This window comes from Ambystoma mexicanum, chromosome 3q (assembly GCF_040938575.1).
Source record: "Ambystoma mexicanum isolate Mex_15411 chromosome 3q, UKY_AmexF1_1, whole genome shotgun sequence".
NCBI classification, from domain to species: Eukaryota; Metazoa; Chordata; class Amphibia; order Caudata; family Ambystomatidae; genus Ambystoma; species Ambystoma mexicanum.
In genome coordinates, this window is record NC_090926.1 from 866527742 (window position 1) to 866541360 (window position 13619).

At 47.8% G+C, this 13619-nt stretch overlaps 1 protein-coding gene across 1 annotated transcript in view; it reads left to right on the forward strand.

Moving 5' to 3' along the window:
- Positions 1 to 12513, forward strand: part of SUZ12 (SUZ12 polycomb repressive complex 2 subunit) — a 1189145-nt gene extending 1176632 nt beyond the window's left edge. The window contains exon 16 of the mRNA XM_069654958.1: positions 11829 to 12513. Coding sequence (XP_069511059.1) covers positions 11829 to 12171 — 343 coding nt within the window. The 3' untranslated portion in view covers positions 12172 to 12513. The remainder of the gene's footprint in view (positions 1 to 11828) is intronic.
- Positions 12514 to 13619: the final 1106 nt, after the last annotated feature.

Here is a 13619-nt window from a genome sequence, read left to right on the forward strand (position 1 = left end):
TCCCACTAGCGGGGCTAGCCGGGTCCATAGAGACAGCACTCCCAGACGTTGGGATAAGATGGGAACCACACACATTTAGATACCTAGGCATTAACATTAGGCACAACCCCGAACAGACTCACAGGGGTAAACGCCCTCCCTGCAGTACAAAGGCTCAAGAAATCCACTAAGTTCTGGTCCAAACTCTCACTGTCCATGATGGGCCTAGTGGCCGTCACCAAAATGATTGTGCTACCACGCTTCCTGTACTTCTTCCAAAACATCCACTACTATTTACTAGCCTCCTTCTTCCGGCTGCTGGGTACACTCCTAAAGGACCTGGTGTGGGGCAACTCCCGAGATACACTGACGCTACCATACAGGGCCGGCGGAATCCAGCTCCCAGACCTGGAGCGATACATCTTGGCGGCACAACTCACTTTTGTGGCCAAATGGCTGGCAGCCAAATCTACCGCAGAGACTGATCTCTTAAGCCAGCTGATAGCCCCGGTGCACCTGAAGGAAATCCTTTGGGTCCGATGGAAACACTCAGTGAGGACTCCTCTTCTTGTCCAACTGGGACGGAAAATATGCGCCAGGGCGCTGAAGTTGCTGAAGACAGTGACTCCGTTCTCCCCAGACACCCCACTGATCACTGACGCATGCTCCAACAGAGAGGAACGGGCACTCATAAGACTTTGGGAAAGACATGGCATCTACATCTGAGGAGATAAGCACGAGGAAAACTCCTTCAGAGAGTTTGAATCCCTGGAAATGAGCAAGGGACTCCCCAAAGGCCAATACATACGCTACCGGAAAATCAGAGGTGGCAAAACAGAAATGGAATGAATGGCCACAGGAACCCGAGTCAGACCCGACCCTAACCCTAATGCACAACCTGGGAGACAATTGGAAACCAACCTCTAGAATATATGCCCAAAAGCGACACCCTTAAGAGCTCATGGGAAATAGACTTGGGAGTGAGCATAACAGAGAAAGAATGGGAAAGAAACTCTACACTACCCCAGAGAAGTTTCAAGAAATGTGAGATTCAGGCTAATCCAACTGAATGTCCTCCATAGAACATACATGACCTCGGGCAGCAGAATGGCTAGGTTTTGCAGATCCCCAGCCCTGCTATGCTCCCGATGCAGTTCTGACACCGCGGGAATGGCACATATGTTCTGGAGTTGCCCAAAAATACAGCACTTCTGGGGCAGAATCGAACAGGCCTGCAGAAGAGTGGGTCTGACCCGCTATGAATGGTCGTCAAAGAAGCTTGCTAGGGAGCTACCCGAGGATAAGCAAAATCAAGCACAACGTCAAATTTATGGACATCGCCTGTGTGCTGGCCAAAAGAGCCATTGGTATGACATGGAAAGCACTGACCGGCCCCAGATACGCCAAATGGTTCAAAGAACTTGAACACTGGTCAGAGGCGGAAACTAGACTATGGGGAGAAGGAATAACTAAGACCGGGGAACACCCGAGCATGACCTATGAAGCCTGGAAAGCTCTGATATGGGACATGTTCCACCCATCCGACGACAAACCCCCCATGAGCAGAACCACTAACCCACAGGATTAGACTTATATTCGGTGCTACCGACCAGCTCCATCCGGAACACTCGACATTCCTCTGATAATGACTCCCCATCTGCCCTGCCTCTTCGCTGAACTGACCTCGAAAGTGGACACAAGATCGCAATGACCTACTTGTTTTGTTAAACTTAAACCATTAATTATATGCGTTTTTGTCTTCCTTTGCTTTATTCTTTTTCATTGGTATATGTTACTTTCCAATCACTACAAGTTTAAATGTTCTTTGAAATGCCAATAAAAACATTTTAAAATAAATGGCGGCATGTCTCCTCGCAGTGCCACATACAAGGCTCAAAATGGGGAGGCTGCAGCTGCACTTCTCAGCCTCCTGGAATCAGGAGAAGGGGGTCCCAGGCGGAACATTGCAGCATACCACAACATCTCCACCAGGATCTAATCTTTCTGGCAGCCGGCACCTCAGCCCACCATTACCACAGACTCGTCCGTAGAGGAGCGATCGGGTGCTCCCATGGACAGCCACAGTGTCCATGGAGTATGGTTGTTCCAAAAGCAGCTGGAGCACATCAACTGGCTCAAGATGAGGGCTATCTGGCCTACCCTCAAAGCCTTCCCCTGATCACCGGCAAATCTATTCTCATTCAGACAACTCCACCTGCATGTATTACATGAACAAGCAGGGCGCCACCATGTCTCCTCCCCTATGCAGACTATCGATCGACATTTGAGGGTGGGCTCTGGCGAACAACGTGAACTATTCGGCAATCCACCTTCCTGGGAGCCTAACCTAGAGGCGGACATACTCAGCAAGCCGGTGTCGGACAACTGTGAATGGCAGTTTAACAAGGAGGTCCTTCAGGGGATCTTCACTAGGTGGGGTCCCCCGCAGGTGGACCTCTTCGCCACCAGTACCAACAGGAGATGCCCCGAGTTCGCCTCATGGCTGGGGTGCGGCAGGGGCGGCTTTGACGCAATGCAGATCCCGTTGACCAACATGAACGCTTACGCGTCCCCTCCCCTCCCCCTTCCCCCCACTCCCCTCGTACACAGGGTAATCTGCAGGATCAGGCAGTCACAGAGCATTCGGCTCCTCCTGATAGCGCCATGGTGGCCTGTGGAACCCTGGTTCTCTGAACTTCTCAGCCTGTTGGATCAGCCCCCGGTACACCTTCCTGTGAGCCCAGCCCACTTGCTCTCCCAGTAATGGGGCACAGTGGTAAACCCCGCTCTGCATAAATTAGCCCTTGCAGCTTGGTTCCTGAACGGGTTTCCCTGAAGCACCTCCACCTGTCCCAGGCTAGCCTAGCTATCATACAAGGGGCCATGAGCAACGCTACTAGGAGCCAATACAAAAGCAAGTGGACAAGGTTCTGTCACTGGGCCGAATCAATGGAAATTGATTCATTGACCTGCTCTTTGGACGACTGTGTATCCTTCTTAGCGCATATCGCTCACTCAGGGGTGCAGGTAGACACATGTCGCACATATCTGGCGACCATCGGGACCTGCAAGAACTCTGGCAAGGAGGACTTTTCATCCTCTAATCCGGTGGTTAAGAGGCACTTGGCTGGTCTTACCATATTGTACCCACTTATTAAAAAACCACACCCGGTCTGGGACCTTAATGTGGTGCTGGGTGCCCTGGCGCATAAACGGTTTGAGCCCATGGCGTCTGGATATCCGGCCTTCCCTCAGCATGCCAAATAAGTGAAATCCAGGCCCTGGTGGCATCCGAGCCCTATACTACATTTCACAGAGACAAGGTGGTACTTGGAGCACACCCTGCATTTCTTCCTAAGGTCGTCTTCTCTATTCACCTGAATGAGGAGATAGTTTTACCGACATTCTTTGCGGACCCTAAGGATGAGGCTCAGAAGGTATTGCACTGCCTGGATGTCGGGCGTGCGCTAAGATTTTACCTGGACAGAACCAACACCCTCTTCACCTTTGGTGGATCAAAACCAGGCTGTCGGGCCTCCAAGGCTTCCAGTACAAGCCCTTGCCAGCAAACATGCATGCCCACAGCATCAGAGCGAAGGCCACAGCGGTAGCTTTCCAAAGACATGCCCCGTGGCAGACTATCTGCAAAGCGGCGACATGGGCTACTCCCTCGGCCTACTCCTACGTGGCGTCCCTCGCTAGGGACGGGAGACGGAACCTTTTTCACTAGAAAATTCTTCCCCTTTTAATTTAGATGCATGCTGGGGTGCGGCCCTGGAAGCATGCACTCCCCTGACTCCGCCCACTGGCGCCACTCCCCAGTTCGTTTTTTCCGTGTCGATGGGAACAGACCGCTTTGACCCACGCTTCTGGGTTAGGCCTCTGGCCTAGTAATTCCACGCGCTCTTCCCCTGAGAAGTACTTTTGTCTTTTTTCTCGTCTTTAATCAGGTAACTGTTCTCTGGCACCAAGCTCCTTCCGGCGCATGTTGACATCAGCCGGGATCAATGGGTGTCCAGCCTGCTCTTCCCTATGTCCTACCCCCACGCTCTCTGCCTCCGCTGCCTTGGCCCCGACCACAGCTGGGAGGGCTGTACCGCGTGTGACGTTCTCTGAAGAACAGGCTAGCTCTTCGGAAGGTTGCCTCCAGAGGACTTGAAGGAATTTGTCAAGGACAAGTCCAGGCCAAAGGTAGGGGCATTGTTTTCAACCACACCCCGCAAAGGCGACTCCTTCCCCAGGAAGCTCATGAGTGGGAGGGACCTATCAGGATCTAGTACCAGTGCAGGTACCGAAGCTGCTTCATCTACCGGCCGCTAGGCCGAGGGGTCGCGAGATCCTGTTGGGGACTGCGTTGAGGGAACGCAAGGTTCTATTACCGGGTTACCGCCCAAAGGGCTACAATCTAGTACCGGACAGCTGTCTGAGGGGGGAGTCTGTTCGCAGCACTACCAGCGACACAGCTGAGGGCAATCTGCCTACCAGGCCTCAACCTCCACCGCCAAGAGTCCTGGAAGAGGCCGAGCCCAGCCCTGCAAGCGCCACGACACAGGCACGCAGCCTGACAAGATGGCCGCCGGGCATCCTCAATTCAGCAGGAGAAATAAGTTCTGCTGCTGCAACTCTTCACAAAATCTCATCCAAGCCCCGCTCACATCTAAGGCGCCTCCCACCTCGGGGCACGCAAATGAGATCTGAGCGAAATGGTGTTATCCTCGATCTGAGTTCCATCACCGTAGTGCGCTATCAGGATTAATAGTTTATGCAGCATGACCACCGCAAGCAAATCTTCTGAGCTTCCGCTGCACCGGAGACGAACAGCGCATACAGCCGTCCACCATTAACGGCTGTCCTGCTGACTTAAGGTGAGGAGCCGGTCTCTGACCTAAACAAAACCCCCAGCACAGGCCTTCAACGGGGTCCGAGAGCCCAACTACAACGGTGGGGGGTCCTGAATGGGGAAGTGGCTCACCACATGCTCTCTGGAACAGCCATTTGAGCGGCCTGGCCCATGTGTGCACACGCCGATGCCCCTGCAGCTACAGAGCCATAAACCACACGCAAACTATTAAGCATCGCCCTAGTGTCACTACTGGACCAAGCTGCCAAAGAGGCAGCAACACAGACACTGCAACCTTACCACCACAGACTGAAGAGGGGGGGGGAACCAGCTGAACTTAATTGCACTGAGGCCTAGTTAAGTAACGTCATCAACCAGCAGCACTTAACAGTATTCCCTCGGAGGCTCAGGTTACTTTTTCTTCGGGCATCCTTCCCTCCACCCTTGTCTCCGCCCGTCACTGAGAATACAGAAGCGCACATGGCCCCTGCATCCAACGGTAGGACAAGCAAGCGAACACATCCTTAAGGGGGAAGGGCAGGAAGCAGTCTGGAACAGAAAATGTCCAGAAGCGGGAAGATGTCTAAATAAACGGACATTGCGGCATTAATGGCCAGTGCCTCAACCGAGCGCTCAAAGAAAGGGGAAGCGCATTTGGGTGTCTCCAGCGAAGAAGTCCCTACCATTACAGCACCAGCAGATAACTCATCACAAATGGTAACCAAGGCATTTGCAGGAGCTACTCACTGCGCTGACAAAGGAAATCCAGAAGAGTACTGAAGAGGTAACGAAAAAAAAAAAATTCCTTGGACAGAAGAGTGGTGGAGGTGGAGAGGAGAACAGTGGAACTCTAATCGGAAGTATGTGACCAGCGGTTCGAAGATGAGATTGAAAGAGACGGAATCAAAGCTCTGGAAGCGTGATGTGACCTACTAGAAGCCAAACAAGAGGATGCAGAGAATCGGTCGCGGAGAAATAATATTCACCTCCAGGGGATTCCATCATCTATACCAGAAGTGGAGCTAAGAGGTTACGTCTCTGAGCTGGTCAGGTTCATCATCATATTGCTGGATGAAGCACCTCTGGAGCTGGACCGGGTACATAGAGCAGTTCAGAGATCGGCATCTGACTTTCCCCCAGATGTCCTGGTAAGGGTCTATTTCTACCAAGTTAAGGAGGAAATCATGCATGAAGGAAAACAAATGGGCCAAATAACATTTCAAGGATCTACAATATCGCTGTATCAAGATCTAGCGAACTCCACGCTTCAGAAGCGAAGATCCATGCGAACATTTACAGAATGGCTGCGGGGGAAAAAGATTGCATATCAATGGGGATTTCCAACTTCGGTTAGATTCACATGGGAGGAGGCTCGGAGACAAATTCAGTCACCGAAAGAGGCCGACAAATTCATGGGCAATGGAAGATCGGGGGAGGGCTCGGACTCCGAAGAACCATCCCAATCTCAGCACGGCAAACCCTCCGCCGGATCGTGGTCGAAACCTGCTCGACGGCGTAGACCTCGAGGCCCATCCAAAAACACCAATCCGGGATGATCATCTCAGAGGCCCATCAATGACGGCAGGTCACAGAAACTGTACAACGGACTACGGTGATCTGCAATAGGCATGACGGATGGACCAACTCGCTCCTGGGAGGGCGGGAGCCTCACGTTTGCCTGATCTCTTAGCGCGGGGCAGCGGACAACACCCTGGCAGTGTGGGTATACTGTTCCAATTCTAGTTCATACCTTGTTCGGCGGCCCAGTTGGCCACTATGAGCGCATTGGTGTTTCCCAGTGGCAGTAGGATGTTGTTTTTCCTACATGTTCTTTTCAAGGGGTGTGGGGGACGGGGAAAGGATCGCCATAAGACACAGGCATGCCCTGGGTCCTTGAGCTCCAGCTGCTCGGCCCAGTGCTCAATCTCACATCATGACATACCAACAGCATCAACAATGCTACAAGGTAATCTCCGATGGGGAAGATCAGGATCAGCTGGCGGGTATGAGACCAATATCAGCCAAAAACGGAATAGGAAACTATGGCTGACACAAGCGAAATAACAATGCTATCATGGAATGTGCAAAGGCTTAAATCGCCAAGGAAACTGAAATCGGTTGAGCACAGGCTTGGCCAATTATCTTGGGGCACGGTATTCCTCCAAGAAACTCGTCTACTGCAAGAAGACGAACACAGAGTAAAATTCAGCAGGTACAAAAAAGCGTACTTCGCACTTCCGGCCAGAAGAAGAGGGGAGTGGCTATACTCCTGAGCGACAGGATCCCCCTAACAAACATTACAATAAAAAGAGATCCAGATGGGCGTTTCCTCCTGCTCAAGGGCCTTTTTGAACGGCTCCCCATCACCATCGCTTCAATCTATGGTCCCAACTCCGACCAAGCCAACTTCATCACAAAGCTAATCCCCACCATTCTAGCATTCCAAGAAGGTAACCTCATCATGGGCGGGGACTTCAACTCGTTGCCAAACCCACAAATGGACAAGACTCTTCCGCCCACCAAATCCGACTTTGCACATGCACTATCACTAGCTAAGCTTCTAAGGGAAACGGAAACCGTAGATGCTTGGAGGCTCTTTAACAGGACCTCAAGAGACTACACCCATTACTCCTGGGTACACAAAGGCTTCTCGAGAATCGACCTCATACTGATCTCAGGGGTTCTTTACCCATGCCTGGATGCAACATCAATACACACCTGCATGATCTCGGATCACGCCCCAGTGACTGCAAAATTAGCTATATCAGGGCAAAAGCACCCAGCCCAAAAACGCTGGAAATTGAATGATTCTCTGCTACTAGATGAATGCATTAATATAGAAGTTGAGAATACCATAATCAATTATTTTATAGAAAACACCACAGAGACCGCTCCTATCAATGTCATCTAGGATGCTATGAAGGCAGTTTTCAGAGGTTCCCTGATTAGTGCAGGGGCTGAGCAACGACGGGTCTTGATCATAGCTGCAGCCAAACTGGAGGAGAGAGTGAACCAATTGGAGGCCGATCTGAAAAGGCGAAATTCCAGAAAAGTTGAGAGAGCGCTAAGAAAGGCCAAAAGGGAATACGGCGAACAAAGTACTAGTGCAAAAACTGAAAAAAATTCCAAGCAGAAACAATATTCTCACAATAGCTGGTGCGGATGGGAAAAACTTCTACACTGAAGCAGATAAAATCGATAAACTATCGAGATATCACTCAGACATCATGAAAGGGGCACCAACAATATTAGACACCCTACCAAAGTATTTGCAGTCAGTACCCAGAGTTCAACTCGGCTGGAGCACCTTTAATCACCCATCTTGGCGGAGGAAATATCCGAAACTATTAGATCTCTGAAATCCACGGCTCCTGGCCCAGACGGCTTATCCGCAGCCTTCTATAAGAAATACTCCAGGCTCCTAGTTCCTCAGCTGGTGAAATTATTCAACTCTTTTCTGGTCTCGGGCTCTGTCACCGGGTCAATGGCGGAGTCGTTAACAGTCCTGTTGCACAAACCCGGGAAGGCACCCGAACTGCCCACTTCCTATCGCCCGATCACGCTTATGAACAATGACGGTAAGATTTTTACTAAAGTGCTAGCGGGCAGGCTGGGAGCGATCTTACCATGCCTTATGGACAGTGACCAGACTGGGTTTATACCAGGGAGAGGGACACGCAATAATATTCGGAGAACAATAGACATCATTGAACATGCCCACAGATCCGGGGTTGGGATGGCTGTGATATCATTAGATGCTCATAAAGCATTCGATCTGGTGGACTGGGGGTACCTTCGCGCAGTCTTACAACATTTCGGATTTGGCCCAAATTTCATTGCATGGGTAATGGCCAACTACCAAACTCCCACAACACAGTTACGAGTCAATGGCAGGAGGTCCAAAGCAATACAGATATCAAGAGGCACTAGACAAGGGAGTCCACTCTCTCCTCTGATTTTCGCTTTATCGATGGAGCCCTTTGGAGCCAAAATTAGACAAAACGCCAGGATTGGGGGATCAAGATAGGAAGCCGTGAATATAAAATAGCATTATACGCGGATGATGTATTAATAACAGCGTCAAATCTGGCATCATCCCTCGAGGCCTTATGGAAGGAAATCAATGAATTCGGTACTCTATCAGGGTTCAAAAGTAACGTAGACAAATCATCAGCCCTGGCGATTAATATCTCTAATCAAGAAAGAACCGCCCTCTGCCCTTTAATGCCGATCCCATGGTCGAAGGACACAATTGAATATCTAGGGGTATTTATAACTAAAGACCCGTCCCACTTATATTCTGCCAACAACTTATTGCAAATCTTAGACTTAAAGAGCTGGTCTTCCCAGGAAATTTCCTGGTTTGGACGCATTGCTGCCATAAAAAGGAATCGAATCCCTAGGTGGCTATATGTCTGCACAGCAATACCGACCCGCATCCCGGGCCCAGGACTGGTGGATATGCAAAAGAAATTACAGGGATTTGTCTGGGGGAGGGAAAAAGCCTTGCATCAGCAAACTAATAATGATTCGGGACAAAAATCAGGGAGGGCTGGGAGTGCCGGACATAGCTAGATATACCCGAGCAGCCCAGCTATCACATGCATTCTCCTGGGTGCAAGAAGATGACGCGCCGAAATGGACGCAGATTGAAGAAATCTGGTGTCTGGGCAACCCCGCGGATCTTCCGAATCTGCCAGAAATGAAAGGACAAACGAATAAAGGCCCCCTCTCTTCCACGGTCACAATTGCCCAAAGCTGGAAGGCAGCATCTCTGAAATGGGGTATCCGGGACACTCTGGGCCCCCTAACCCCGATCTGGAACAACCCAGAGTTTTCGCCTGGCTGTCACCCCAACAGTTTTCAGTCCTGGAGGGAGGCCTGATCAAATCGGGCGAATTCCTTGAAGAGAGTCACCCCATCTCATTTGAAAGATGTAAAGAAAAATTTGGGGTAGATGAGCGGGAGAGATTCCATTATACCCAAATACGGCACTGGCTGTCTCACAGGGCGGTTCGAGAGAAGTGCGCCAGAGAGCTAGCAGCGCTAGAGGTTTCCTTCACAACTCCAACAAAAAAGTAAAATCTCGACCCTGTACTGTCTTCTGGACAGGCCCGATCTCACGAAAAAAGAAAGATATATGACCGAGTGGGAGAAGGACTTGGGCTGGGAAATAGAGGTAGAGGAATGGGCTAAAATCTGGGATAGATTACACAAAGGTTCACAATGTATTACAAATAGGGAGGGAGGCTACAAGCTCTGCTATAAATACTATGTGACCCCAATCCAAATCAACAGAGCCAACCCAAATCTCTCTGACCGCTGCTGGCGCGGTTGCTCCACCCCTGGCTCCCTATTTCATATGGTATGGGCCTGTCCAAAGGCGGAGACATACTGGAGGGAGGTGATTAAACACATTAGGGACATCACTGGCCTTACCATACCCTGGGATCCGGGAATCATTCTCTTAGGGGAAACGGGAGGGGGAGCACTACCAATTTCAGGACACATTCCTCGTCTGTGCACGCACCTACTCCTTGCAGCAAAAATGACGATGGCCCGTTTATGGAATAATTAAGACGGACCCTCAGTAGCGCTATGGTGGACCAAGTGTTGGGACATTGCGGTCGCCGAAAAGGTTACTGCAATCCGAACTAACACCTTCAATAAGACTGAGCATTTGGGATCCATTCATGGACTATGCAACTAGATTCCCGGCTCGGACTAGAAGGCCACCAATAACTAGATGGCTACAAGGCAGCCCCCTCTATTAACCAAATCACGGACTCCAATCATGGACACCCAACCTTCGGCTGCCTACATAATCACCAAGAATGGGCATAGTATTGGGCAATAGAGCGCCGGCTATCATCAGCCGATCCCTCACCATCCTTCTGATCCTGTATTACCGAAATGTAGCAATCAATAATCATTTTGCTGTTGTCGATGTCATGTTTATCTGTAAAACCTAATAAAATGTTGTCATGAAAAAAAAGTAGTTTTTCCTGAGTACAAAGTGAGTCTTATCTATTTGTATATATTTACATAAACCCAATGTTGTCTAATTAAATGACTGTTTTGGCACATAACGTAGTGTGTGGACATTCCATTCCATGGCTTGGGGATTCGTAGCCTGCATCTCCTCCCTTGAGTCTCTGCCTTGGTTGCTCGTCCATTGCTACGCTTTGAGAGTCTTGGCTGGGGTGCCTCTGTGCCTATACCCCAACTCATATAGTGAGTAGTACCACAGTCATCCCCGCCAGTCTTTACATAAGTCTAAAGATCAGATTACTAATTAACATTTTCCACGGGACCGAGTAAGCCAACAATGGATGCATGCCCTTCAAAACAATCCCAATACCTTAAGCAGGCAATACCCCGCCAACACTAGACTCTGCTTCAGCACTGAAACGCAGAGAGGTGTTTTGTCATCTCACCATGAGTCATGCCTCCTTGCTCTACTGAGGCCTCCTCTAGTTCATTCCCTCCTTGAGTGCTGCTGCCTTGATCAACCGAGATTTCCTGTGAATCAGCCCCACAACCCAAGGCTTGCTTTTCTGTGCTTTATCTGAGGCTGTGAAGCTCTCGCACCCTACGGGCTGGGGCTGCACATGGCCATCTTTTTTCCCTGTAGGAACACCAGCATGCAGGCTCCCATGTGTGCTTGGGTGAGCTTTGAGCCCTGCCAAACGTGGTTGCAAGTGGTCAGCTCTTCTCGAAGACAAGTGCAGCACTGTTGAGATATTAAACCTGTGGCTCAGTAACCCAATAAAGAAATTGCTCTGTCAAGTTACACCACTTTCCCTTTGTTTATTTATATGTTGAATGCTTCTGTATTGAATTTGAAAGTTCCTTTATGAATTGCATTGTTAAGATGTATGTATATTACTTGTGTGTTGTGTTTTCTTCAGAATATTAGAATGACTTATCTATTTCATATATAGATGATTCAAAAGTCCTTGTTTACTATTTTGCAGTAATACATTTTTTGTCTTGCACAATCTAATAGGTTTATTGCAGACAATCAAATGAATCATGCCAGTATGCTGTTCGTGGAAAACTTTGGACAAAAAATCATCCGGAAAAATCTGTGTAAAAACTTTATGCTTCATCTGGTCAGTATGCATGACTTTAACCTCATTAGCCTAATGACAATCGATAAAGCTGTGACCAAGCTTCGGGAAATGCAGCAAAAAACTGAAAGGGGTGAAAGTGCAGTCTCCGCAAATGAATACTCTGTGGAAGAACAAAGCACAACAAATGGACATGGGGAAATCAATGGAAAGGAAAGAATTTCAGAAACAGACATTCTATCAGGTGTTGCAAAACAGTACAAAAGACAAAAGCTTTGAAAGAAAATGGCAATGTAGCAATGGACAAACACTGAAATAATGTTGCGTCAAAATGAGTTCCTTTTGGGGAAGGTTTGGGAGGGTGTAGGGTAACCGGTTCCAAACAGGCATTCTTGGATGAAGTACATGATTACGGCCAAGGTATTGATGACGGAGTCCCCACATTCAATTCAACATGTAAGTGCTATATGTATATTGGTTTTAATAATGTAATACAATATTATGGATTTCAGCATGATGAGCAATACAACAGACTTTTGTAATTTTAGTATTTAGTATCTTATAAAGTACAGAATTTATCAACATAATTTAAAGATATATAAAACATTTTTAATATTACAATTTTTCATCTGTGGTTGCCTCTTTTTCCTACAAGAGTTCTGAAACATTAGTTTATTTTTTAGATTTACATTTTTATTGGAATCCGAAAAACTTTTTAGAGTTTGTACTCGCCAGTTTTTTTTTTTTTTTTTTTTAAATGCTGGTCATTTCAAAAACATTCAATTGGGTAAGCATAGTCAGACAGTCGTTCAGTGAAACTGGAATTCTTCTAGTACCTTGAAAATTAAAATAGCACTTTTTTCATGTGCCTGTTTGGAAATACCTTCACATTGTCACATTGCTGTCGCAGTGAAACATCACCTTGGCGTTTTGAGTTTAGAATGCTAATTTTTGCGAACTATTTTGATGCTTTCTCTCCCAGTGTATTCTCATAAACTTGAATATTTGTTATATTTGTGATTACATGTCATGTATTTACATAATAACGGTTGTACCAGTTGCTGAGAATTTTCCCATCTGCACAATATGGGCAAATATTTTGGGTAAATCTGGGCTGAAACGAAAATATCGGGTCTCTCGATATTATTCATTAGCGCTGCAGCCTGATATCACCAACCTAATTGAGTAGCTTGTGCCTTTGAGCTACCAATTATATCGAAAACATGCACTGTAAATAGAAATGTGTTGCACTATTATGCAAGTGTTCTGTGATGCATTCTATCCTATATCTAGGGTATTTAATACAGGCACTACAAGACTGTGGTGTGTGAACAGTGTCACTGCAGCTTTGAGAACACATTTTATGCACGTTTACAGATTTTTCTTTTTCCGATGGAAAGTAGTGTTCATTACTGGATCGTCACCAGCAGCTGAGATTTCTTTTTTGACAGAAAGCACTGTGGTCGAGTAACATCACCTCAATATTTTTTGTACTATCCATAAGATATTGCATTTTCATATTCTTTATTTATAAAGGAACAATGCTGCTCTAAATACAGGTATTTTTATTATTTCATTCCACCATTGTAAGATGCCGTTCACTATTTGAATTGAGTGATATCTAATCTATCTTTGTATGGTGTCTTCAGAAATTTATAAAATGTAAATACTGATTTGGGTGGTATTCAAGATATGTTTTACTGTGAGACTATTTAACTAATGGTGTG